At 38.5% G+C, this 27,583-nt stretch overlaps 2 protein-coding genes and 1 non-coding gene across 4 annotated transcripts; 2 read left to right on the top strand and 1 right to left on the bottom strand.

The window, feature by feature from the left end:
• Positions 1 to 2,349: 2,349 nt before the first annotated feature.
• On the bottom strand, positions 2,350 to 4,068 carry LOC137955658 (glutathione S-transferase F13-like). The gene is made up of 3 exons (XM_068802698.1): positions 3,829 to 4,068; positions 3,629 to 3,677; positions 2,350 to 2,943 (listed from the first exon to the last, which is right to left on the bottom strand). Exons 1-3 carry the CDS (start codon positions 3,976 to 3,978, stop codon positions 2,492 to 2,494), a joined length of 651 nt encoding a protein of 216 aa, XP_068658799.1. The 5' UTR covers positions 3,979 to 4,068; the 3' UTR covers positions 2,350 to 2,491.
• A 449-nt stretch (positions 4,069 to 4,517) lies between these two features.
• TRNAD-GUC (transfer RNA aspartic acid (anticodon GUC)) lies at positions 4,518 to 4,589 on the top strand. Its single transcript has one exon. It is a non-coding gene; the product is annotated as a tRNA-Asp (tRNA).
• A 3,447-nt stretch (positions 4,590 to 8,036) lies between these two features.
• Positions 8,037 to 27,581, top strand: LOC137955427 (uncharacterized). Of its 2 annotated transcripts, XM_068802360.1 has the most exons (26): positions 8,037 to 8,521; positions 9,774 to 9,833; positions 9,939 to 10,031; positions 10,227 to 10,455; positions 10,707 to 10,813; positions 10,991 to 11,053; positions 12,662 to 12,762; positions 14,099 to 14,193; positions 18,379 to 18,399; positions 20,747 to 20,842; positions 20,936 to 21,056; positions 21,147 to 21,329; positions 21,459 to 21,652; positions 22,709 to 22,980; positions 23,103 to 23,204; positions 23,868 to 24,044; positions 24,167 to 24,355; positions 24,492 to 24,733; positions 24,825 to 24,971; positions 25,187 to 25,400; positions 25,794 to 25,922; positions 26,025 to 26,168; positions 26,394 to 26,480; positions 26,642 to 26,824; positions 27,091 to 27,150; positions 27,255 to 27,581. In XM_068802360.1, the coding sequence occupies exons 1-26, from the start codon at positions 8,279 to 8,281 to the stop codon at positions 27,327 to 27,329; spliced, it is 3,627 nt and encodes a 1,208-aa protein (XP_068658461.1). In that variant the 5' UTR covers positions 8,037 to 8,278; the 3' UTR covers positions 27,330 to 27,581. The 2 variants fall into 2 exon arrangements, with proteins under 2 accessions (XP_068658461.1, XP_068658462.1); XM_068802361.1 differs by lacking the exon at positions 26,394 to 26,480.
• The last annotated feature ends 2 nt before the right edge of the window (positions 27,582 to 27,583 follow it).

Genomic DNA, 27,583 nt, shown 5'->3' on the forward strand with positions numbered 1-27,583 from the left:
TTGTGTTTGATATTTTATTTGATTAAAATTTTATCGATAAGTATAGTAATATATTAGATTAATTATTATTTTTTATTTATTTCCTTAGAAGAGGCAATAAATTAAAATATTTCTTGTAATTTTCTAGTAAGTCTCTAATAGTAATAAGATTTTATTTAAAGGATTTATAGTTTTTATTTGGGTGATTGTAAATTGATAGTGATATTTCATTTAATTTTGTTGTGTTTGATTATTGTATAGAGTTTATTCATAATGTTATGTAGTGTATGGAGTGTTTAGACTATTTTATGTAGTATTTATGCAAGTATTATATATATAGAGTATGCCCAATTTTAAGTAGATATCATGCCGAATTTTATATAGGTATTATATACATAGATTATGCTCAATTTTAAGTAGAGGTTATGTCCAATTTTATACATGTATTATATATATAGGTTATGCCCAAATTTATGTAAAATGTATACATAATTTTATATATAATTTATTTTATATATATTTTTTGAAAAGTTTTAAATATATGTTGAAGCTCGAACTCGATTAAAATTTTTAGGCTAAAACTCGGTTCAGCTTGATGTCACCCCTAAATTGGTTACTATGGAACGCTTATGTGGTGAAATGTGAAGAAAATTATTTTTATTTAGTCCAATCAAAGCTCAAAATCTACTTTATGTCATGTTTCTAATAACATTTGAACACAAGGGTAGCATATGAATGTTGGGGTTTCTTGGTAGTTTATGTTTTCACCATTCATCAATTAAAATGGATTTTAATTTGAAACAGAATATAAATTGCTCTTCAAACAATCAAAATTCAACAAAAGAACCGAAAAACCTCTCGACTCACAGGGAAGAATGAAAGATAATCACAAAATAAAGTCATTAATTGCATAATCACAAAATTTACCCTAGGGGGTTAGTCAACAAACTTAAAATTTAAACTTCGCCTTTATCTCCTATTTCAAATTCATTTAATTCATCTACATAAAATTCAACTTCAAACTTGGTGATAGCGTGGATGTTACTACATGAATAAGTAATTTAATATATAATTAAAATATATTAATGAATTAAATTAGATATTATATTATTAAATTATTACAATTTATTATACATTAATATAGTAATTACATGAGCCAATTAACTGTGCACATGATTAGTTAAAAAAAATAACGTCAAAAATAACATAGATAAATATAATAAATTAATTAATTTATTAATAACATATGATATACTTTAACATAAAAATTTGATTAAACAAAAAAAATTGATCAAATACTACTTTTAACACATTATATATTTTTACGTATTATTATATTATTCGGAGGAAAAACAATACTAGAGGCGACTGGGGTAGACGAAATTGCATAGTCGGAAAGAAAAACAGTCGTTGAGAATAAGATATGTAAGTTTTTTTTTTTAATAAAAAACCACACGTATGAAAGTTGCATGTGTGAACTGCACGTGCGACGAGTTATTTCCCCCCCTCAATTTAGGTGTCCAGGGGTGGTTATGTGTGGCCCTGGCGAGAGCGATGGCTGGCAGATCTGACAACGGCAGCAGGCAGTGGTAGGGGGTGACGACGACGGGAGAGGGTTTGAAGCAACTGCTGGTTGGGCTACGACGAGGCGAGGGTTAGGCTCGGGGAGTCTATTGAAACCAGTTGCACTAAAACCTTGAGTCAATAGTGAAAGCGCAATATGAATATAAAAGGGATCGGACCGATCGATATTAAATTTTCTAACACTCTCCCGTACGTTGCCATTTGTGGCTCGTGGGAGCGAGAGTCAATGGCGACAACGATGGGCAATAGAGAAGGCGATGTGAGGCATTGCCATTTGTGGCTCGTGGGAGCGAGAGTCAATGGCGACAATGATGGGCAATAGAGAAGGCGATGTGAGGGGAAAAGGATTAGGTGCAGCAGCTGCAGGGATAGTGGTGGCGATGGCGCTGTACTGATGTGTGGCGTCGGGCGATGGGAACAGAACGATGGAAGAGGGGCACATCGAGCGTTGGTGAGGGAGAAGCAAAGGCTGTGAGGGGCAAAGAGATGAGCACGAGAAGGAAAAACAAAAATTAGTGGAAGAAAAACGAGAGAAGAAGGAGACCGAGACAGCGAAGACAGTGGGAGAGAGCCAAAAAAAAATTTAAAATCTACACAGATTTAATGGGCGGTGCCCCTCGTTGATTCCCAAAATTAAAACGTAAAAGATAATTTTTAGATTTATCTTATTCATCTAAAAGTTGGTGCTCCACCTGAACTGAATAATAGGGCATCATTTCGTTGATTGCTTTATAGATTAACATTGACTTTAAAAGAATACAGACAAGGGAAAAAAAAGTACAAATGTGATCGCAAACCAGCTGATTCATCAAATTCTATTCTAGAGTTACAAAATAACTCCTTTTATTCGTCTCTCTCGACTCTCCAGTTTCAGATTCTCAACGATGGATAGAAAAGTAAAATAAGGAAAACCCATTAAAGAGTTGGCCTAAACGAGTGTCATGCCGGCGAGGCCCTCCTGGACAGCAGGCCTGGAGGTGATATCCTCCCACCATGCCTTGACGTGGGGGCGAGAGTTGATGAGCTCAGCTTTGGGTGTCTTCAAGAGGTACTTAGTGTAGGGCAGGTGGTGGAGATCGGCCAAGCTGAAGAAATCCCCGGCCAAGTACTTGCTCTTCGACAGCCTCTGCTCGTACACGTCCAGCACCTTCTCCAGCTTCTCCGAATGGGTTTTCACCATCTCCTCTCTAGGGGAATCGCCGTGCAGGGGCCTGATCACCAGTTCGTACACCAAAGCAGAGATCGCAGGGTTGTAGTTCTGGGACTCCACCTCCAGCCACACCCCAACGAGAGCTGCTTCCTTCAGGTTGCCTTCCCTCAGCAGATCGGTTCCCTGTCCCTTGTATTTGGTCGCTATGTACCTGTTGATGGCCCTCGACTCTGCCCATCCAAGGCAATTTCTCAGTGATTGATAAACACTTTGACAGTAAGGCTTAACAGTTTCATAGAATCTACCACTACTCTTTGCTTAATAGCAGAAAAGTCCCATCAGATTTCTAAGAAAGATTTGAAAATGAGAATACGGTAAAGTTTAGCCATGGATTTGGACTGAACCACCGAAGATGTTGATGGGCTGAAGAAAATGGTTTCTGAACCTGACTTCCACAAAATGAAAGGTACCCAAGTGGTTGAACCACATCAATGGGGTCTCACTTGTCAGTTGCCACCAGACTCGGAGATTCAGTAATAAGCGCCGCGTCATCTGGTTAGGTGAGATAGTTTATTATTTTCCTCCCAGGAAGCCAAGTCGCCAACAACTGATATGCAGTAGATCAAACGAAGGAAGATACTTTGCTTCATCGTTTCAGCTTGTAGTATCAGATAATAGAAACGTTGAACAAATGCAAACCGGAACTATTCAGTAACCGATATGAGATGGGCTGATGAGTGAAGAACAAACAGAATTACTTGTAAACCGTCGAGAGTATGGATTTCATGTAATAATTATCTTAGAAGACAAACTCAAAATTCTCGATTAGGAGGATTTTGAGTGAGCCCATCGTCACCCAGAAAGAATGGGAAAGACATACAAGAAAAAAAGGAAACGCAGGTGAGAGTTACTAACCAAAGAGAGTAAGATCTCCGTCCTCCAGTACTGGGATCTCAGCAAACGGCTGCGAATCAACAAAGAGGGAAACACTAGTGCCTCAGTGGAAGAACAAAATCAAGATAAGTGGACATAGAAACGAGAAGCTAAATACTAAAATCCAAGTAAACAAACAAATAAGCATATTAATCGAGAGGCGGTGCTGAAGAAGAAATTACATTTTTGGTGGCGAGATACTCAGGGGTCTTGTGCTCGCCGGCCAGTAGATTAACGGGGATGATCTCGACATCAGCACCCTTCTCGTAGGCACAAGCCAGGACACGCGATGTGCAGGTGGAGATGGGAATACCGTACAATTTCAACGCCATCTTCCTCAACAGAAAGAAGTACGATAAAACCAAATATGTTAAAGAAATCTCTCGCTCCGAGCAGAGAGACAGAGACTAGGATGCTGTTTGGAGAAGAACAGGAGGAGGTATTAATAGGAGGAAGGAGGTTAGTTGCCATTATTGACCCGTCTTGTAGAACCCAAAAGCAAGGATCAAATTTCTTGCTTTTATTCTTCATACGAGAAGGTTCTAGGCTTCCAGCGATATCTACGGAGCCTACGAGTTCGGTGGACTTTGTGCCATTGATTTTTCTGCTGAAAGAGTAGTAAGCGGCATGGATGCTGGAGAAGGGTCGCCATTTGCTTATCATATTTTGTAAGGAGATGTGATAAATTTTGTATGGTTTTATTTTATTGTGACGATGCCAACAGTCTATAGAAAGAGAAATGTACCTAAAACGAATTAAAAATTATACATAACCCTGTCATTATTTTTCTCTGTATTTAAATTACTTATTTTCATGTTTATTAATATTAAATAGGAAATAAAATTAAAGAGGTTTTAAAAAATAACAAGAGGTCGTTGTAGTATAGTGGTAAGTATTCCCGCCTGTCACGCGGGTGACCCGGGTTCGATCCCCGGCAACGGCGATTTTTTTAGACTCTTACATTTTCCCTTCGAGAAGGGAGCTGCAGACGATTTCTAAGGCCACTGGACGGGAAAATTCTAATTCGTAGAGGAAATTTTATGCTTTGAAGATTGAATTTTGCACTTTACGACTGGGGAAGAGCAACTTGTTCGATGATTTGGCCGTTCTAAATTCAGAATGTAAACGCCAAGACGATTCCAAGTCCACTGGACGGAAAATTCTACATTTTCATCTTTTTCCCAATCGAGAGGAATTTCCGCAGCAACAGGTAGTCTGGATAACGCGTCTAGCGAACCCCGTTCAGACCTCTCACAATGTCTAAAAGAGATAGCTTTAGAAGAAAGCGGAAAATGGAAACTGAACCGAAGACAAACGCCATTGAGCTTGCAGAAATTAAATTTCATTCGATAGGGAAATGGGTAGTGCAATTTGCGAGACGATTGACGAATTTTACACCAGAAAATCGAAGGAGGGTGCTAGATCGCCAAGCTCTTCAATGGTCATTTACGGAAAGAGAATGATAAAAACAAATGGTGGCCAGAATAAAAAACCTCAGTCCTCGATGGACACAAAGGGATGGTTGGTCTTTTAAACTTCACAATCGAAAACAAACTAGAAACCCTTCTTATAGAGGTCTAACTGAACTAAATCCTCCTGGTGGCTCCAAACTCCTTGCAATAAGCTAGTGATGACACAGCTCAGCACCGTCGCGAGCAGTACGAGGATGTAACTCACTCATTCTTGTATTCATGTATCTGAAGTTTAACACATCTCGGATGCATCCCACTAACAGAAAATACTTGTCATTAACGGAACCCTCCTCTTGCCCGTCTTATTGAAGATCCCCGGTTCGCCGGAAACGCAACCTGGAGGTCTTAGAAAGCAGGGTAGGAATACGAAGTGGATAGCGGCTTAAGCGAAGCAGTAATTTTCCAATTAACAAATATGGCTCAAGGGAAGTAGGACATTTATGGCTACTCTCCCTTGTCACAGAAAACAAAAACGAACGGAGAAAAGGATAGGCAAGGAAAGGGTGGCCTCGAACCGCTGGTTTGCGAGTAGCTCGAACTTAGCTTACTGCGAGCTCAGTTCGGTTCGAATAAACCTGATCTTGAATCGAATTTAAGATTGGGTTTCTGCGAGGCTCATGAGCTTGTGAACTGGCTCATTTACTTAAAACTCAAGGAGTCGACAGTCGAGAGTGGGGATTCAGGACCAAATGAGGAAAGGTGAACGCCGAAACCTCTCCAGTCGGGACCGAAGGAGGACAGGCGAATGCCGAAACCTCTCCATCTCCAGGAATTAGAGGGGCCGAGAAGCCCGGGCCAATGGGACAATTGTGCGTGTCTTCTCCGGTTACGGGTACTCTCTCCGCTCTTCCCTACCTCTATCTCTTTTTCTTTCTTCCTATACTCGCTTATTGGAGCATCGCCGACTTTTTCATTGTTTTCTGGCTCATACAACGTCTCTGTTTTAGAGAAAATCGCCATCATTTTTCTTGAAGTCTCTTCAATGTATCTCACTCACCTAAAAAAAATCATATTTGAGATCTTACTTTCATGTTTTGTTCTGGTTGGCAAAATTTATTTATTTAAAATGATGTATGAAGTTCTGCTTGGGAGCTTGTTCCTACTCAAACTAAATTTTGAACGGTAAGGAGGAAACCCATTTCCATATTATGGTTGATTATGTATCACAGGCATTCAAAAAGCAATAACTAATAAGTCGTATGACGATATTGCAATTTCTTCGGCCTGTTTTTCCACCCTGAGAAAGCATCACTGATTGACCTTCATTTTTTTATCTCTTGTTTTTCCCTCAAGCTACCACCTTCTCCGTTACTTTAATTTTCACCTTGATTTTCAAGCAGCAAACTTTGTTTCTGGAGATACAAAGAAAAAAGAGAAGTAATACAGAACTTTAGACGTTTGTTGACAAGACAATCTTCTTGTTCTCTTCTTCTTCCTCATCTGAGAAATCTTTTCGCCGTTTCGAACAACACCATAAACGACGATCTAAAAAATTAAGCCATGTACTAAAATGCCAACCTTTTCAGTGTTCTTAATTGACCTTCGACAAGACTATGTCTATTGATCGTATTTTCTTCATTTCAAGTGTTAGTCGAAGTAAAACTACTTCGAGAACTACAATTCTCAATAGGACTTATGTTCAAAATGCTTTCACTACTGTTATGGCAAGTCTTTTTTGCATACTTTTATCTCTTCTTCCTATTTTTATTTATCATAATTCTTTTCTATTTCTTCATATTGGGAATTGATTATTTTGGAAAATGATGTAGGGTGCTCTGTTGAAGAAGCTATATGAATCATGGGAAGTATATCCTCTCTCTAAGTACTGCAATTTAGTATAACAAATAGTATTGCCTACTCACGCCAGTAAACTAGCTTCACCCCATCCTACTGCAAGAAGGTCTTTAAGACATAAATGTATACTGGATTTATAGTTTTTGTTTGGTGATTGTAAATTTGATATTAATATTTTATTTTAATTTTGTATGTTTGATTATTGAATAAAGTTTATGCATACTATTATACAGTGTTTATGAACAATTTTATGCAGAATGTATGTATAGAGGTCATGCCCAATTTTAAGTAAAATTTATATACAATTTATTTGATATGTATTTTATGCAAAATTTTAAATGTATGTTGAAGCTCAAATTCAGGTCGAACTCAAGCTTGAACTCGGTTAAAATTCTTGGGCTCGACTCGAGCTTGAGTTCAAAATATTTAAATAAAACCCAACTCGAACATATGCAAGTTTGACACGACTCGATGCCACCCCTACGCAAGGTGACTAAGCTAAACAATCATCAAGAGCCTATCTTAGCTAATCAATTCAAACAAGGTTACGAAACTAACAAATAAGATATTTTTAGACTCATTGAACAACTTGAAATGGTTATTCAACTAACCATTGCTAGAAGATGAGGAAAATGTAAAATTCATAATTTTTTTAAAATATAAATAATATATTTAGACATATATAAAAATTATTATATTACAAATATTTATGTCATTTTCGACATTATGTTAACTATCACTAATAGTGTGTCTATTAGATCTTAAAAAATATGATAATTATAATGTTATAGTCTTGGAGTTAAGTACCCATGCCTTCCGTTCCTAACAGGTCAGTCTTTTGGATATTATTAACTAGGTACTTAACATTTGGTAAGGCGTCCATGTCGCAAGTTTGAATCCCGGCCTGAGCAAACTTAGTTGGAGGAGGTGATTAAGCACGTATAAATAATAAATACAGTTCATATGGAAACTATCAATCTAATATGACCTTTATAGCAAGGTGTTACAAATACGTATCGGATATAAGAAACCCGATACGGCACGGTTATTTTTCGGAATTGGGATTGCAGCGAACACAAGAATTAGACCGCTGAATCGAGAGATGCCTGGCTGCTTACATTTCTCTCTTGTTGCCGGATCCATGCGGAGCTTGCTGTTGCGACTGACAGATTACAGGAACATTACGAAAAAGAGTCAACTCTGAAGCACGACTCAAAGAGAAAAACTTCGTTCTCTCCGTCAGCTCCTCCCTCTCCATCTCGTTCCTTCTCTGTACCCGCTGTTCTCTGGATCAGTAACGCGAAAAAATCTCAATTCAGCCGCTGTTAGACTACCATCAATTAAACCTTGGTGTTTCCTTTGCACCATGGCGTCGGGTCCAGATTCCGCCGGCATAACGCTCATGGATCTAATCACCTCTGATCCTCCTTCAACTGTCCCTCAATCAACTCCTCCTCAATCATCTACTTCAACGTTGGGACAGCCTGTACAGGCAGAACGGAAGTCGAGAAAAACGACATTGATGCAGATCCAAAACGACACCATTGCTGTAGCAAAAGCCCTTAATCCTGTCAGGACAAACATCATACAACAGAGGCAGAAGAGAAAGGTTTTCCTTTACCGATTACTGGTTCTACTTGCTGTGAATTATTTCATTTCTATTAAATATATTTAACTAGTTTCAGGGCTCTCCGCTGTCGAATATTTGTAACCAAGCGCATGTTGCTTTTTGAGTTTTTAGTTATTTGAATACGCTGAAGTTAGATGCCGAGGTCGTGTATTAAATTTTCAGTTCTCTGTTTTTCTTTCGAATAGCAATTTAGTTCTGTTCTGGTTTTGTCTAAACTCCAAATTTGGTTGAGGGTCGTTACAGTAACGTAAAGAAGAACCATGATTCATCAAATGTTATACTCATTGAACCGGAAGTAGGTCAAAATGTTAAACTTAATGCTGAAGTGTAATCGTTAGGTTCTTCGAGAACTTTGTTGCATGGATGTGAGCTCTTCAATATTTGACAATGCATAGCATACACTGTTTTATGTTATTTTGAGCCTCTTAATTGTCTTCCTTTTATTGGAAAGTTTATTCATCATCATGAATGAATTGAAAGAATACTCACTTTTTTATCTCGAGGTGCTTAATTCTGACTTGTCATTCTCAATCGCATGGTTTTTGAAAAAGAGGATAATTAATGGCTGATGGAAATGCTTACGTTGCTTATCAGTATCCACTATGTAGAAGTACTTTAAACAGTTTCCTACTGAATCTTTGACACCATTATGAAACTAAGCTATATGAAGTTTCTTGAAACTTCTGTTCCTCCTGTATGTCACTCTTAACGTTATTTTACTTTTTTATAGTGTTCCTTTCTGGATCTTTTTTTGGTTGACTCCTCTAAAGTTCACACAAAAAAATCATAAATTAAATTTTCTCAAAAAAAAAGAAGCAAAATCATAAATAGAGATTCTCTGGATTCAACCATCTTGGCCATATTAAATTCAAAATAATCCTAAATTATTCTATCATAATTTTTTTATGGGCCTTAGAAGCTGCATTCTTTTGTCTAGGAGTTCTTGCACTTTTCTTTTACCTGCTTTGCATTGTTCTCCGTCTTCTGGATCTGGCAGCAATATTTAATTTGATTGGAGAGCTGAATGGAACAATTTTTTTTTAAAAGAACGATCATCAAGATTACTTAGTCCATTTCTCTCTTTTGATGTGCTTGTTGGTACTAGTGGTAAACACAGCTCTTTTCATTTCAGTGAACTATAAGGATTCATGTGCTTCTGAGTTACATTATGGTCCTTTTGCAGACTCCATTCAACAAGTCTAATGTTCTTTTCTTCACTCAATGTATGCAGCCTATTTCATACTCACAACTTGCGCGAAGCATCCATGAACTGGCAGCAGCCTCCGATCAGGTTTTTCATTTTTGAATTTCAAGTCTAATTCTGTTGTGAAAGAAATTGACCATAGTTCATATATTTAATGAAAACCTAAAGCCTGTCCTTTTTGTGTGTGTGTAGAAAAGTTCCCAGAAACAGTTGGTGCATCATGTCTTCCCGAAACTTGCTGTTTACAATTCGGTCGATCCTTCTTTGGCTCCATCCCTTATCATGGTATTTTAATTGCAGTTTCGCCTCTTTTCTTCATATTACTATCGTATTATTTTTCTTGTTTGAATCTTCCAGTTGAAGTTGACATTTTAATGATGTTATGCAACATTTTGATAACTATAGAAGTTTTTAAATTTTAGCTAGATATTGGGAGCATAAATTCAATATTGTCTGACACTAGTGTTTTGACTTTTACAGCTTCATCAACAATGTGAAGATAGGAGTGTCCTACGATATGTTTACTATTACTTAGCTAGGATCCTTGCAGATAGTGGTGGTCAAGGTGTTGGTGCTGGTGGTGGGATACCCACACCAAACTGGGATGCGCTTGCTGACATTGATGCTGTTGGTGGTGTGACAAGAGCAGATGTAGTTCCCCGTATAGTAGAGAGACTTAATTCAGAGGCTTCTGACGCTAGTATTGAAGGTATATGTCCTGGATTTTATTATTTATCAAGGCAGAGTGTTTTCACGTGTTCCGGTCCTTTTTTTTTTTTTTGAGAATGGCTAGATTTTATTAAAGGGTGAGGCAAAAAACTACAAATAGGAAGGGTCCCTAACAATGAGAGATTGGAGGGAGACCCCTTCCAATGTTGTTGTTGCTCTTCAAGCATTTGATTTTATCTTCTTAAACAACAAGAGATGGTGTTTGACTTTTGTTTTGTTTATCTTCTCAAGTTCATGCGAGAAGACTGGCTGCTTTGAAGGCCCTTACTTTTGCTCCAACAAGCAACTCTGAAATGTTAGCTAAGTTATATGAAATAGTGTTTGGTATTCTTGACAAGGTTTGTGCTCTATCAGATGCTTTCCTTTTGTGATATACCTTTGCTACTTTCCACAATAGTATGGATCAAGTTCAGGATATTTTTCCTCTCATCTTTGTTACTTTTTATTTTTGAAATCCTTCTTGGGGAACAAAAAAGCTGAAGGATTATTTTCTTCCCATATTTTATGCACCTTAGGTTGCTGACAACAAACAAAAACGCAAGAAGGGCATTTTTGGTAAATCGGGTGGTGATAAAGAGGTGAGTCCATAAAACTCCATCTTGGTTTTTAATACATTATCTATGCAATTTAAATCATATGGGTTTATCTTATAAAGCATACTTATTCACTATAGAAAATTTGTCAGCCTTTGAGTATATCATTGCATTGATCAAAAGGAGGAACATGAAGCTATTATCAAAAGAATAAACTAATGTATACATGTTATAAAAGATTTCTATTCACTCTAGTTAGATCTAATTACATACCTCACAATACTTTAATCTATTGTTTAGGGAGATCTTGGATTCAGGAGTAATCAATTGATTTAATTGATCTGGGAAGTTGTGGTGTGTAGTTGTTGACTTTAAAACATCATGTGGATGTAGATAATTAAGGTGGGATTGGCCTTATTATCTCTATGAGTCTCACTTGATAAAGAAGCAGATTTGGGAGCAAACTTGTATTGAATTAGGACCTTGTGGATAGGGGTGGGCACCTGGTCGAGTTTTGTGGGGAACCTGACCCTATCCAATTTGGGGACGGGTTTTAAGCTTCACCCTGCAGGTCGGGATGGGGTTGAGGAAAAAAACTGTGGGTTTGGTGCGTGGACATGTTTTACCAAATCCCATCCGAACCACACTATATTGTTACCTAATTAACTTATATATTCTTTTTCAAAGTGGTAGATTATATATATAAATAAAAATAAATGCTTTAATTTTTTAGTATAATTAACTTTTATATAGATCAATTTTTTAGAATTTTTATAATAGTAAATGAATGGTAGATTGGACCATGGGCTGAAGCGGGGATGGGTTGAGGATATAGGGTCGGGGATACAGGAATGGGGTAGGGATGGGTCAAGGATGGGGTTGCAGGGTTAGGTTTTTTTAGGGTTTTTCACGTTTTAGGGGTAGGGGTTCAGGGTCAGTTTCAGGTTTTCAATACCCGAACCCAATCAGACTTGTGCCAATCCCTACTTGTGGATAAATGAATATCCATGATCAAGCTGTCTTGCTTACTCGATTGCTTTGTATCTGCATTATTTCAACGAATCATGCACCATTCGAGGAAAAAAAGGTATGTAGAAATCTTCTGTATAATCTCTAAGTCAAGAACGAAAATAATTGAACGTAGCTTGAGAGGTTCTTTATTTGTTTTAGTCCGACTCATTAACTTTTTTTTTTTGAAAAGTAATTGTATTCTCTTTTATTAGAGAGAAAAAGAGAGGGGGAGGAACCCCCTACAGGCTGGTGAGTCCTCTAATATACAACAATAATGCCAAAATAAACTTAGGAGGATCGGGTAACTTTAAGTGGGGGAGGACAGTTCCCTCTTCTGCTAACTTGCCCTGCCGCCGGATTTCTCTGATCCAGGAAAGTGGGTCCATGAGAGAGAGATTATCTAACCAATTCCATTCAATTCTTTCCTTGGTTGTGTTTTATAAGCCAGTTGTTTGGCGCAAGCGTCACTTAGTTCTCCAAAAGATTTCATTATATTCTCACAGTTAATCTGTGTTCCAACTGTCACAACCACATATCTAATTATGTTCCTAATCATGTTCTGAAAGAGATTCAGGCAGTTATTCTCTATCTTTAATTTTGTTCCTTTCGTACTACTTTACTTGTTATTATAATATTTGGCAGTCTATTATACGGAGCAATTTACAATATGCAGCACTAAGTGCTTTGCAAAGACTTCCATTAGATCCTGGGAATCCGGCATTTCTTCATCGATCAATACAGGGGTAAGTGATATTTTTTGCTTTGTCCAAATAATGACTCCCAAGAATTAGTCATAAAAATTTAATCTACTTGATCATTTTCTGGAAAGAAAAATAAACCTAATCTGTCTGATGATTCACTTAGAGACTTGTTACGGGGTTTCTCTCATTCTATCTGCTGCAAACTGAGAAAAGATATCTGCAACTTAAATGGTTGCAGATTGTTTTTGAAAAATTAAGATAATGGAAGCTATAGAAGTAATAATAAAATGAACTAGGAGTTTTTTCCAACTATTTGGAGTCATGTAATAATCATGTGACACATATGTAGTCTATTTTGTCATGTTCTGATCTTTGCCTCATTTTCTTCTGTGCCACCTGCACTCAGTCTGCACTCAATCAGGTCTTCTCAATTTTTGTAGTGTATCTTCATAGCAGAGTAGTTCCTTTGCTAGTTTTTAGCTCTTGTAGCTTGCAGCCTCCTCTCTCTTGTCAGGGACAGTCACATACCCCATTTTTATAAAATCACTTTTGCTTTTCAAAAAAATGTTCGTAGTAGAGTAGCATGCCATTTCAAGTGCCATCTTATTTCTTATGCAAATAATCCTAATTTTTCTGGGACTAGTTTTCCAATTTGTATTTCAATTTTATTTTTTATTTTTTTGTATTCCAAATATTTTTATTATTTTTTCGTATTTACAACTTCTGGAAGGAACATGGGTTCTTAACTTCTGGCATGCTGATGCATTTTATTTATTTATTATTGCATGTTCTTTCTAAGCCCTTAATTTTGCCCCATAAAATATGTCTGTTATTATTATCTTTTAAAGAAGAAAAGTATATTATTGTTTTTAAGACTTTTTCTTAAGTTGAAGTGCTAATATACGAAACACATGGCACAGAGCACTTATCATTATCCCCTTTGTACAGCTTGCCAGCTTTGATTAAAGAATTTTCTTTTATATTCTGTCCTTCATAGAGAGAAGAATGTATTTCAAAAAGGAAGAGACGTTAACTAAATAGTTTTCCTACTCCTGCAGTTTGTGTTCATTATGGTAATCTGCTGTCAAGTATGAGTTTTATGTCATATCCAAGTGATTTTGTTTTGGCCTCACCCTTTCTGGACATTCTTGTGGTATATTAATTTGAAATAAAAATGTCTTATGTCAAAATAAAAATGGCTTCACCTATTTGGTTTCTTGGTTCTAAGGTGGTTTCATGTCATGCTATAAAACCTGTTATCTACTATTGTATTTGAGTTAAACGTCTAGGAATTATTAATGTCAGTTATTTGTTCCTGTCATGACATTTTACGGTAGCTTTTGAGTAATTCAACTTAAAAACTTATTTGTGGCTGCAGCATTTCCTTTGCTGATCCGGTAGCTGTGAGGCATGCACTGGCTATCCTTTCTGAATTAGCTACAAAGGATCCCTATTCTGTTGCAATGGCCTTAGGTTAGTTTGTAGCTTAAAAACATTTACACTTCAGTGGCTTCTATCTGCTAAAAAAGTTCCTTTCCAGAATCTATGCAGTCATAGCATTCACTAGAAAAAAGAGTTAATTACTCTCAAGCCCTGAGAAATGATCAAATTATTTTCACCCCCCTGAGAATTGGTAAATTACTTTCACTCCTTGCTTTCAATTTTTTTTCTCTTACACCCTTTTCTTCTTCTTCTTCTTCTCTTCTTCTTCTTCTTTTTTATTGTTTCATGTGAAAAGGTTTATTTATTTTTAATATGGGACCGACCACAGGTAGGCCCTACCCCTGATTTGCTGGGGGGAGGAGCCACCGGGGGTCTCCTTCCTGGTCACACGGTAGTTGAAGGTGGTCTTCTTCTCTTGCTCTCTTCTAAAGTAAGAGGGATGGGAGTCTCTTCTCTTCACTCGGCGACAGGGGTGGAGGTGCCCAACTGGGTCCTTCCTCCCTTTAGTGAGGTGCCACTCCCCTTTACAGGATCTGCCCTTCACTGAAAGGCAGGCCCTACCTCTTACTTTAGATGGGTAAACAGAAGAATAATTAGAGGGTGATTAATGGGTCAGGGGCATTTTGGGAATTTGATAATGTTACGTGGTTTCGGGAGGGAATTTAGAGAGGGAGCCGAGGGAGAGGAAGGGTCGTCGTTTTGAGTATTCAGAGGAGCATGGCTCAGGGAGAGTACTGGTCTCTCGAATACCAGGGTTATCAGTGACTATTTCCGGCGAGTCTTATATCGATTTCGACAGAGGAGTTCCCGTTTCTTGTCGTGGGTTGTATTCGCATCAGGAGTCATATCTATCGGGGGGTCTTCTCGTCGATTTGGGTGATTTCGGCAAGGAAGGGAAGGTTCGTTGTTCCTTCTTTTATTTTCTTTTGCTTCAAAATCTTTATTTCTGTTTTGGGGTATATCATTTGGTATCAGAGCGAGGTTGGGTTCGCATCTAGAGTTTGGTAGTGAAACGGAGTTTCCGTTTTTCGATTTCGGTTGCATTCAAGGCATTGTCTTATTGAATCGGAAGTATATCAGAGGTTTCGGGAGCGTCATCTGCTCGAAGGTGGTTTCTGTACGATTTTGGTAGTAAGGATATTGGAGCGTCGTCTGTCGGGAGTTGAGGGTGAGTCAAGGGTGAGTTTGGACTTCGACGATTGGTAGAAAAGAAGAAGAGTAAAAAAAAAAAAAAAATCTCATGGCGACTACTAGAATGAAGTCGAGGGTGGAATCGGTGGAAGGAATTGTGAGCTCTGTAAGGGAGGAGGTGAACTCGATGAAGGAAGAGGTTCGGAAGATTCCGGCCATGGAACAAGGGTTGACGACACTGATTGGGCGGGTTGAACAACTCTTGCGTACCCAGGAGGAACTCAACCGAAATCTGAATGTACAGAGTAGGACGGTGACGGCGAGACAGGGGCTGGACTCGGCAGTGGGCGATAACTCGATCTAGAGAGGTATCGGACATGAAAGAGACGGTGGCGAGGTTGATCGGAATAGGCAGAGTCGATATGAAGTGTGACCCAGAAAGTTAGAGTTGCCAATTTTTGAGGGAGAAGACCCAGATGACTGGATTTACAGAGCTGAACGCTATTTCTCCCTTAACCGGGTATCTAACGGTGAAAAACTGGAAGCCGCCGTAGTATGTCTGGAAGGGGAGGCATTAAAATGGTTCAAGTAGGAAAATAACAGGAGGGAGATCATGAACTGGGAAGAATTTCAGTCCTTATTGCTAAAACGATTCCAAAGTTCCGAGGACGGCTCTCCTTATGAGAAATTTCTAGCGTTGCAGCAAGAGACCACCGTGAGATATTACAAAAGGTGATTTGAGGATTTGGCTTCCACGTTGGAAGATATTCCAAAAAAGGTGTTGGAGTCCACCTTTGTTAATGGGCTCAAGCCTGAAATTCGGGCCGAGGTGAGGGTGTTGGAGCCCAATGGGTTGCGAAGGACCATGGAGTTGGCCCAAAAGTTGGAAGAAAAAAATAAAGTTATTAAGCAGACTTGGTTTGGGCTAGGTACTCCTAACCCAGCGGGGACCACTAGTTGAGAGTAATGGCAACACTACGGCCATGGCAAAAATGACGAAACATGGGAGGAGAAGAGCATGCCATTCAGGAAACTCACGGAAGCCGAAATTCAACACCGGAGAGAGCGGGGTTTGTGCTACTGTTGTGATGAAAAATTCTCAGCTGGGCATAGATGTAAAAACAAGGACCTACAAGTGCTGGAAGATGAAGTTCTGGAGGATAGTGATGACGGCAAGTGTGAACAGTAGGAGGACGAGGTTCGAGCGGCTGCTCAAATAGTGGAGGTGTCGTTGAATACGGTAGTTGGATTAACACTTCCGCAGACTATCAAGATTACGGGAAGCATCGGAGAACAGCCACTCGTCGTACTTATTGATGGAGGAGCAACTCATAATTTCATTTCCACCACAATGGTCACGAAACTGCACTTGCCTTTATCTCCAACAACAAAGTATGGAGTTCAATTGGGTACAAGTGCGGCACTGCCCCGGGAAAGAATTTGTAAGGGGGTTCGATTAACTCTTCAAGGAATAGAGATTGTAGACCATTTTTTGCCTTTGGAATTGGGAAACACCGATGTAATTTTAGGTGTACAATGGTTGGCGACCTTAGGCGGAACATATACGAATTGGAAAACACAGATTATGAAGTTTCGATTGGGTAATGAGACGGTGGTGTTACAGGGAGATCCCTCCTTGCACAAAACTTTGGTTTCACTCAAAGCGATGATGCGAACTATCACGCATGAGGGACATGGGGTTCTTGTGGAGTTGGGCAGTACCATAGTGGCAACATCACAACCTGATGCTATTCTGAATATCCGAAGAGTGAAAAAAAAAAGGAGCCGTGGCAATTGGAGGTTTTGGTGCAATGGAAAGACCTCCCGAGTTTGAATCCACTTGGGAGGCTTTTGAGGCCATGAGGCTCCAGTTTCCAGCTTTTCACCTTGTTCGAGCGGGGGGTAATGATAGACCCCAAATTAGGCATTAGGCTACTTACTTTAGACGGGTAAACAGAAGGATAATTAGAGGGTGATCAATGGGTCAAGGTCATTTTTGGAATTTAACAATGTTACGTGATTTCGGGAGGGAATTTAGAGAGGGAGCCGATGGAGAGGAAGGGTCGTCGTTTTGAGTATTCAGAGGAGCGTGGTTCAGGGAAAGTATTGGTCTCTCGAATACCAGGGTTATCGGTGACTATTTCCGGCGAGTCTTACATCGATTTCGACAGAGGAGTTCCTATTTCTTGTCGTGGATCGTATTCGCATCAGGAGTCGTATCTATCGGGGGGTCTTCTCGTCGATTTGGGTGATTTCGGCAAGGAAGGGAAGGTTCGTCGTTCCTTCTTTTATTTTGTTTTGCTTGAGAATCTTTATTTCTGTTTTGGGGTATATCAGGGCCATAGGGAGCCTCCTCCCTGTCAAACAGCAGTGGAAGGTGGCCCTCTTCTCTTGCTCTCTTCTAGAGGTAAGAGGGATGGGGACATCTTCTCTTCACTAGGTGACAGGGGGTGGAGGTGCCCAACTGCCACCTTCCTCCCTTCAATGAGGTGCCACTCCCATGTACTCTTCACTGGATCTGCCTGCCAGTGAAGCACTTGTAGGACAGGATCCGACCCCCCCACCCCAACCAAACAAAAGTTGCTGAGAGAGATTTCAGCTGGAGGCGGGGAAGGCAGGGGGCAGAGTCCCCATACCCATGTGGGGTTCAGAAGAGGTAAACTCCTTGTTCCCCTCCTTTCCTTCTCTAGTGAAGGCTGGGAGGGGGGGCTGGGGGCTCCCATCCCTTGCTGGTTCCCTGACAGGGGGAGGAAAAAAGGGTGTGGTGGGCCTCACATGAAAATCAATTCAATTAAGTTTTAAAAATTAAGGCCAAGTTTGTTTTTTGTGTTTTTGTTGCTTTAAAAAGAAGCGGGGTGAGAGTAACTCTCCTCTTTCTCAGAAAAAAAAAAGAAATCTGTTTCTTGGGGGTTGAGAGAAATTTAGCATTCCTTGAGAGGTGAGAATACAGGGGTGAACCTAACTTACCTGGACTTGAGTCAATGTTTCCATGTTTCTTCAGTTTCTGTCCCTCTCCTCTGCTCGCTCCATATATATTCCATATATTTTACTAATGGTTATTTTTGTTAACCTTCTCTTTTTCAGGAAAACACGCGCTTCCTGGAGGTATGGTTGTTTATGAGCACAATTGGCTTTTTGGATCAACTTCTTGCTGTATTAGTATTAGAAAACATATTCTTTCTCAAGTTTGGTCATGTCTCTGGTTTTTTGGTTTACCATCTAGTGGTTGCATGCTTTTAGACCTTGTCACTTACACGCAAGCTTGAATTTATAAATGGGAAAACATTGTAGAGGGCAAAAATTTTGTGATGTCACTATTCCCCCATCTTGCTGCGATGAGGAATTCAAATTTATTATTTAATGAACTTTGATCTTCTAGCCTATGGACTTCTAGGGCAAGGATCAAGAATTGGTCCTAATATTTTGTTGGAAAAGAGGAAAGAAGACTGTGACCTTGTATGTGCATTTTATAGCATATTGTTTTGAACAATACTTGGAAGTTAGTTTCTTCTTTGGGCCTCCTCTTGTTACTGAAATCGTTATTATATTTTAGCATTTGTAAGGGTGAAATAATGATTATCCTTGCATTTAATGTGTCTAATCTGTACATGATAATCAATACCCATCATGTTATCCTTTTCCTTTACTTACCCGAAACTTACTTGGTACTCTTTAACAACCTTGTAAGGAACTCTCTTTCAACTTTTATGATGCTTAAGGGGCCTATTAGTAACCTTTCTAGGAAAACATGGACATCTTCAAGCATGTGGCATTTTTTTTCTAAAAGAAAATGCAAGCTTGTCAAGAGGGAGATTTTTCAAGGAGCAGCAATACTTTTCCCCCATTCTTATGCCAAAATGCTGTGCCTGCCAATGTCGTCTTCCAGGGAGATGCCTTCTCTAGATTAGGTACTCAAAAGGATTTGCAATGATTGTGGATCTATTCAGGAGAATAAAAATTCATCACGACTGTATCAGAGTTCTACTATTGTTAGAGCTCATTTAATCTTTCTTTAAAATAATATAATTTTTTTCTAGTACTTACTCTTTCCATTTTGCATCCTTTCTATGTGATACAATTGTGAAGTTTTTTGTTTGTCATTTGTGCCTATAATATATGCTTTTACCATCAGTGCGTGAGTTGTTCAGTGATTGCATGTACCTTATTGACTCAGCACTGATGATCCAGAACCTGTCTTGGCAACCTTTTTTTCTTTTCTTTTTTCTGTCTTTGTCGTTTCTTATAACAAAGAGAACTTCATTGAAAAGAAAAGAAGGAGATTACAATGAATGAGAGAGCCAAGAAAGAATCATCTGAAAGAAAAATGCATAAAACCATGAATTAAAGAAATATAATAAATGGACATCAAAGGGGAGAGTCTCCTGTAGTAAGATCATGCAAAGAAACATTGTTGAGCTAATGAATCCACCATGGAGTTAGCACTGTAAAATGTGAATCCATTGGTACTGGATATGTTAACATATTCCAACAATCTCATCATAAATGGGAAAAAACCGCAAGTGATGAATTTTGTCAAAAGAGATGGGTCTTGGACCCAACTTTACATTGCTAGTGTCCCTTCCAATCACTTGGTGACAAGAGTAGCTTTGTCAAAAAAAATAGACCACAGAGAAGAGCATGAAGCTCTGCCTCAAATGACTCACATTGCTCACATGCAGTAGCGTAAACCCGATTGATCTGTCTTGAATGGTCTTGTATGACAACCCTACCTGCAATGGGTCTAGGACTCCCACTAGAGCTCCCACCAAATTCAGATTAGGCCAGCCCTTGGAAAGGAATTCCTTAGGAACCACATTAGGAATCTTTGAGTCATAGGAGCAGCTAAATCTTTCCAGTGCACTTTGAAGACAAAACTGGATAAAAATGCAAGGTATTTTTTTTTTCTTTAACACCTCTTCCACATTGAGACTTGAACCCAAAAGCTCACACTAAAACTCCCCTATTGAGCCAAAGGCCTAATCCACTGGCAGTTCTTTTTTTAGTTATATTTAAGGTGCATATATTCAATTTTTGCTGTACTACCTAGATATTTTGACAAAGTTATAGAAGGAATGGACAATCAATGCAATTAATGTCATAGTGCTGGACATATGCATATGTTAGAAGATATTCTGCAGTGTTGACTGGATTTCCTATTCCATGTTAACATTAAAAAATACCAGATTTACTGTTGGCTTTAATTCCAACTTAAGTGTAACACGTATTATGGCAGCATGTCCGACTCCTGGAATTTTGATATGACATGTATGATCTCATTAATGGTTCAGGATTTAATTGATCTCTGTCTTGTTTTGGTATCTGTTAATTCTTCTTGTTGAGGACATTTTATATAACTGCATTATAAGAGTTTCTATTGTCTAGAGCTATTGCTAAAAGAGTCAATGTGTAGTACTATTACTAAGCAAAAGAAGTTTTTCCTCAAATGGATCAGGTGCTTTACAGGATGTTCTCCATTTGCATGATGTTCTTGCCAGGGTTTCTCTAGCTAGATTATGCTATTCTTTATCAACAGCTCGTGCATTAGATGGTATTGTGTGCATTTACTCCGTTTTATCTTTATAAACAACTGATATGATTGAACCTTATTATTGGATTCTGACTTAAGTTTTGGCCAATGCAGAAAGGCCTGATATTAAAGCTCAGTTCAACTCTGTGCTCTACCATCTTCTTCTTGATCCTAGTGAAAGAGTTTGTTTTGAAGCAATATTGTGTGTTTTGGGAAAATTTGATAACACAGAGAGGTTATTTTGTTCCTTTGTGGTGATGATTTATTTATTACAAATGAGTTTATATCATTCTGAATTGGTTTGTCTTATATGCATTTATTATAGGACTGAAGAACGAGCTTATGGATGGGTTAGATTGACAAGGGAAATTCTGAAATTGCCAGAAGCTCCATCTGTAGTGCTGAAGGAAGCACAATCGAAAGATGGCCTCTCACCTAAAGCTGCTAATGACAAACCATCTTCAAAAATAAGGCGTCCTCAACCTCTTATTAAACTAGTAATGAGAAGGTCCACTATGTTTATTGCTTGTCATTATTGTTTCTTCACTGTTTTATTTTAATTTGTTCTGTCTCTAATGTGCTATACAGTACTCTATCTTTATGTTAATTTAATATTTTATTTGTCATTTGTTCTTAGGTTGGAAAGTTCCTTCCGTAGTTTCTCTAGACCTGTACTTCATGCAGCTGCTCGAGTTGTTCAGGAGATGGGAAAAAGCAGGGCTGCTGTGTATTCACTAGGTTATGATGTTGATGAAGGAATACAACTTCAACCATACTCTGAAAATGTTGAGTCAGTGGATCAAGATCTCAATGAGTCCTCACAGTCCGAAGGTACGTTTTCCAGATACATAAATGCCATACAGATTAATCTGTTCAGCAACTTCTAAATCTTTAAACCACTCATAATTGAGGAAGGGAACAAATGGATTTGGAGTTTGATTAGTAGAAGCCACCAGGTTCTTGATAATAATCCTTATGTTAAGGAATAATCCCATATGGATTAGTGAGTACAAAAATCTTGAGTTTATTAGTTGGGAAAGAGGTTTCCTAAGTTAGCTAGTCATTTTGGGATGGGCCTTGCACCCAACTTCACATGGTATTAGACAAGGTACTCATATGTGGGCCTACACCTAAACTATCCACTTATAGAGCCACAAAAGGGGGCCTACACCTAAACTATCCACTTGTAGAGCCACAAAAGAGGGCCTACCCCTAAAATTATCCACTTGTAGAGCCATGAAAGAGGGCCTACACCTAAATTATCCACTTGTAAAGCCACAAAAAAGGGCCTACATGTGAGGGGAAGTGTTAAGGAATAGTCCCACATGGATTAGTGAGTACAAAAATCTTGAGTTTATTAGTTTGGAAAGAGGTTTCCTAAGTTGGCTAGTCATTTTGGGATGGGTCTTGGACCCAACTTTACATGGTATCAGACAGGTACTCATATGTGGGCTTACACCTAAACTATCCACTTATAGAGCCACAAAAGAGGGTCTACACCTAAACTATCCACTTGTAGAGCCACAAAAGAGAGCCTACACCTAAAATTATTCACTTGTAGAGCCACAAAAGAGGGCCTACACCTAAATTATCCACTTGTAGAGCTACAAAAGAAGGCCTACACGTGAGGGGGAGTGTTAAGGAATAGTCCCACATAGATTAATGAGTACAAAGATCTTGAGTTTATTAGTTGGGAAAGAGGTTTTTTAAGTTGGCTAGTCATTTTGGGATGGCCTTTGGGCCCAACTTCACCCCTTCAATACTTGAAGTGCAGTATAATCCCTGTATCTTCTGTCATTCTTTTTTCTCTAAAATGTGAGGTTGTTGATGCTATAATATTCATCCAAAGTAATGTCTATTATTTTCTTTCTAACTTCTATTTTATAGCTACACGTTTGAAGTCATTGTCTAATGGGGCAACTGGTGGGAAGGATACCATTGCTAGCTTATTAGCATCACTGATGGAAGTAGTCAGGACAACAGTTGCATGTGAATGCGTTTATATTCGTGCCATGGTGATAAAGGCTTTGATATGGATGCAAAGTCCCCATGAATCATTTGAAGAACTTGAATCTATCATTGCTTGTGAACTGTCTGATCCAGCATGGCCATCAACATTATTGAATGATATTTTGCTGACATTACATGCTCGGTTCAAGGTATTTCTGTTCACCCAAAAGAATAGTTGCACTTTTAATTGTTTTTTTCTTTCTTAACCTCCTTTAAGTACTTTTTACTGTTATTCATTTTTATATGGGTGTTCTTTTAATGTTTTTTCCAGGCAACTCCAGATATGGCAGTCACTCTTCTTGAAATTGCAAGAATATTTGCAACTAAAGTTCCTGGGAAAATCGATGCAGATGTGTTACAGCTTCTCTGGAAAGTGTGTTCCACTTTGAAACTGTCTTTGTTTACTTTTATTTTGTTTGACCATTCTTTTGTCTTCATCTGGTTGCGACCTGGCATCATATCATCTGACTTTTGGTATAAAGACACCAGCTCTTGCTGGCAGCTATTTTATTTTCTGTTTCTCACAAAATTCTTTCATAATAGTATCTTTTTATTTACCTAAATTTATATTTTTGTTGTGGAATTCTGTCTTAATTAATGGTGGAAGAATTGAATAAAATACTGTGTGGGCAAGTTTGTCATCAGTGCTTCTTTGGTCCACCTGATGTTTATATAAGAGTGGAATTAAAAATCATTTTCTTCCTCATTAACATTGGAAATAGTGCATCCAAAAGGGATTTACATTTTTTCAGGAACTCTTGTCATCACTTTGAAATAATTTTTGACAATATTGGCTTTTAATTTGTTCACAATGATAATATGTTCCAAAATTTTATTTTGTTGTTTATGGTTACTATTTTTCTGCCTAACATTAATGATTTTGGAGCCTGAAAGATTGTTGGGCAACATTTTTTTGTCACCCATCTTGATTTTATATATATTTGTAGAGTTCTGGTTGCTCTGTTTATGCTTGTCTCTGCAAAAGGGGAAAAAGCGTCAACTTACCTGAGACATTTTTGTAATTCTCATGTTTAAGACATGCCTTGTTGGTGCTGGACCTGGAGGAAAGCACATGGCTCTGGAAGCTGTCACAATAGTTCTTGACCTACCTCCACCACAACCAGGATCCATGTCTGGACTTACATCAGTGGATAAGGTGTCAGCATCTGATCCAAAGTCTGCACTGGCATTACAAAGATTAGTTCAGGCAGCTGTAAGCATAACACTCTTAACTATTCACTTTTCATAAAAAAAAAAAAAGACTCAACTATTATGACAGCAGATAGTTGCACCTAAGTTCAACTAAACTAGGCTGTGCATTCCAATATTTAATAGGTATGGTTCCTGGGTGAAAATGCAAATTATGCTGCATCCGAATATGCTTGGGAATCCTCGACACCCCCTGGTACTGCACTCATGATGTTGGATGCAGACAAAATGGTGGCTGCTGCTAGTTCTCGGAATCCTACACTGGCTGGGGCTCTGACCAGGCTTCAAAGGTGTGCTTTCAATGGGAGTTGGGAGGTAAAGATTTCTTGTAATTTTCTTGTCCCTAACGGCAACTTACTTTATCCTATTTGAGTGAAATTATTGACTTCTGCTTATCTTTTATGCTTATATTTACTTCTTAATGTAGTGTTTTCTTGTTCATGTGCTCCAGGTACGAATTGTCGCTGCTCAGGCTCTTATTACTATGGCTATCAGGTCTGGTGAGCCCTTCAGGCTGCAGATTTATGAATTTTTACATGCATTGGCACTTGGTGGAGTGCAAACTCAATTTTCAGAGATGCAAATTAGTAATGGTGAAGATCAAGGTGCTAGTGGTACTGGTCTTGGGTCATTGTTAAGTCCCATGTTAAATGTTCTTGATGAAATGTACCAAGCACAGGATGATTTAATCAAGTAAGAGGAATATTTTGGTTTTTGTGGTTGCTTTTGATGTAGTGTGATTATTTTCTGTTAATAGAATGGTTTTAATTTTTTATGAGTGCAGAGATATCCGTAATCATGATAACAACAAACAAGAATGGTCTGATGAGGAGCTTAAGAAACTCTATGAAACCCATGAGAGGCTTCTGGATCAGGTTTCACTCTTTTGTTTTGTTCCACGAGCAAAATACCTCCCATTTGGGCCAATAAGGTACCTTTTATCTTTTGCATGAAGTAGTGTGGTTAGAGTTCTTAGAGTGTATCCATTTCATCACCTACTGATCTTAACACACTGATATTTTGGCATTATACTTAAAAATAACAGAACACAGAAGGTTAAGTTGAAGATTGTCTTGTGATATTTTGATTATATCTTGGTACTCACTCCCCGTATCTGATTCCCATTTGATTCATGTTGTAATCCAGTGCAAAACTTATTGACATCTACCGTAACCGGCACAATATAAGTGCATCAGCTGGTTTGAGTGATCCTGCTGTTGCAACAGGAATTTCTGACCTTATATATGAATCTAAGGCACAACCAGCAGAGCCTGATACTCTTGACCCTGACCTTGTGAATGCCTGGGCAGCAGGCCTAGATGATGGCCAGTGGGGAAGCAATGCACCAGCTATGAATCGGGTTTGAAACTTCAGATCTTGGAGCTTATTGGTCCTTTTCATTTGTATTAGTTTTTATTTTAATTCAATGCTTTGATACATATGAACATATGTGACAACAGTTAGTGTTCTTCTGTCTTTTTTTTTCCTTTTTTTTTTTTTTTTTTTTTTGAGAAAATCTCTCTTCTCTTTTGAAAATGAAGAGATGCCATCTAGTGTTATTCTTAGGAAGAACAGTGTAATTATGCAAAATTTTCTCAGAAATTCTTTTAGAAAAAGACTCTGAATAAAGGCGTTTATGCCTTTGGGAGCAACATTGAAACCTGGTTGAATTCTGAGTTTGTCAATGCGCCTTTCTCCTCATGGCTTAGTTACCATTACAGTCTGACTGAATTAACTTGGTTTGTTCTTGTAGGTAAATGAGTTTCTTGCTGGCGTGGGAACTGATGCTCCTGATGTTGAAGAGGAGAACATAACCTCTAGACCGTCTGTAAGCTATGATGATATGTGGGCCAAGACACTTTTAGAAACTTATGAAGTGGAGGTGTGATTAAGAATTCCTAAGCTGCCCCTTTGCTATTGGAGATAAGTGTGTTAGAAGATAAGTGAAAATTAATCTGTTTATACTGCCACTGGTGTTTTGCAGGAAGATGGTGGCAGATCTTCTGGTAGTTCTTCTCCTGAATCAACTGGTTCAGTTGAAACTTCCATATCATCCCATTTTGGTGGCACGAATTACCCGTCATTGTTCAGTTCACAACCCTCAGGCTATGGGGTTTCTCAACAAGTGGTAATATAGAGCAAGCCCTAACAAACAATCTTTTGGTTTGATTTGCTGTAAACAATGGGAGTAAAGGATTAAAACAGTGCTTTTGAGTTTGAAGTTATTATTTGAGTTTCTGGTGATTAGAGAACTCTATATCGGCCACTTATTCATCTCTCTATTGATTGTGTATCTGGTGTCCTTGTTCTTCTTACATGAAAGTAAAATGCTGATAAAACTGGAAAAAAACAGGGCACTCGGACACCTCCGGCTGCAAGTAGGTTTAATGACACTTCATTCGGTGGCTTATCTTCAACTTATGAAGGGCCCGAATCTCCGGTTAGATTTGTTCTTAAGATCTGTTTTTCCTATATGTTTTTCTTGCCTTACTTGCAAGGAAAGAAAATAGTCTTTCTTTGTTATGAATTTCGGAATCTGTTTGTTCTCAAAAAGTAAGAGAAACAAATACTATGGAGGGCCTGACTGGATTACCTGTTCAGGTGAGAGAGGACCCACCATCGTATAGAGCATCTATGCAGAGATTTGAGTCATTCGAAAATCCTATGGCTGGCCGTGGTGATCAGAGTTTTGGATCCCGCTCACAGGATGAGGAGGAAACAACTTCTGGAAGTCCTCAGTTTGGAAAAGCTCTTTACGACTTCACTGCTGGTGGGGATGACGAGGTAAAGTTTTCAGGACAATAGTGACTAAACTTAATGGCTAGTAATGTCTCTTTGGTTGGATGTCTATATACCTGGTTCCTTATATTTGCCCCAACAAAATACAATTGGAGGATTCCTCTTACAGTTATGACAATGGCCAGCATTGTAAACAGTATATGTTTTAAGCTGTAGACATGTATTACGTTTCAGAACTGGAGAAATAGGCATTATCTATATATGTTTATCCACATGTATATGCACCTCAACTGCTATTTACCCTTTTGTAGTTAAACCTGACAGCGGGAGAAGAAGTTGAAATTGATTATGAAGTAGACGGCTGGTACTATGTAAGTAAACAGATCTATTTCCTGAAATTTTGGTCACAATGAAACACTTTTCTGGAGTTTTACATCTGATTTTGATTGACGTTGGATATTCAATTCTGTTTCAGGTGAAGAAAAAGCGGCCTGGACGTGATGGAAAAATGGCTGGATTGGTCCCTGTTCTCTATGTCAGCTCATCGTGATAGCATCTTCCCAAAAATCATCTTATTCTTTTCTTGCATCAGTATCACATCTATGCCCTTGAAGGATTTCCACTTGTTGGTAGAAGAGTAAAGTTCCTGTGAAATGTTTGCTGGAACTTAATTGTTTTGTTTTTGTGTCCTTTGGGGTTTTTTCTTCACTGTATCATATACGTCCTACTCTGCCTTCATTTGTGGCAGCTTGTAATTCCATCCTGGCTTGCCGCTACTACAGTAACAACTTCTGATTGGCCATT

This window comes from Aristolochia californica, unplaced genomic scaffold (genome assembly GCF_029961685.1).
Source record: "Aristolochia californica isolate CCGP_79_NKW_82.1479 unplaced genomic scaffold, dmAriCali1.0.hap1 SCAF_2, whole genome shotgun sequence".
Classification (NCBI taxonomy): Eukaryota; Viridiplantae; Streptophyta; class Magnoliopsida; order Piperales; family Aristolochiaceae; genus Aristolochia; species Aristolochia californica.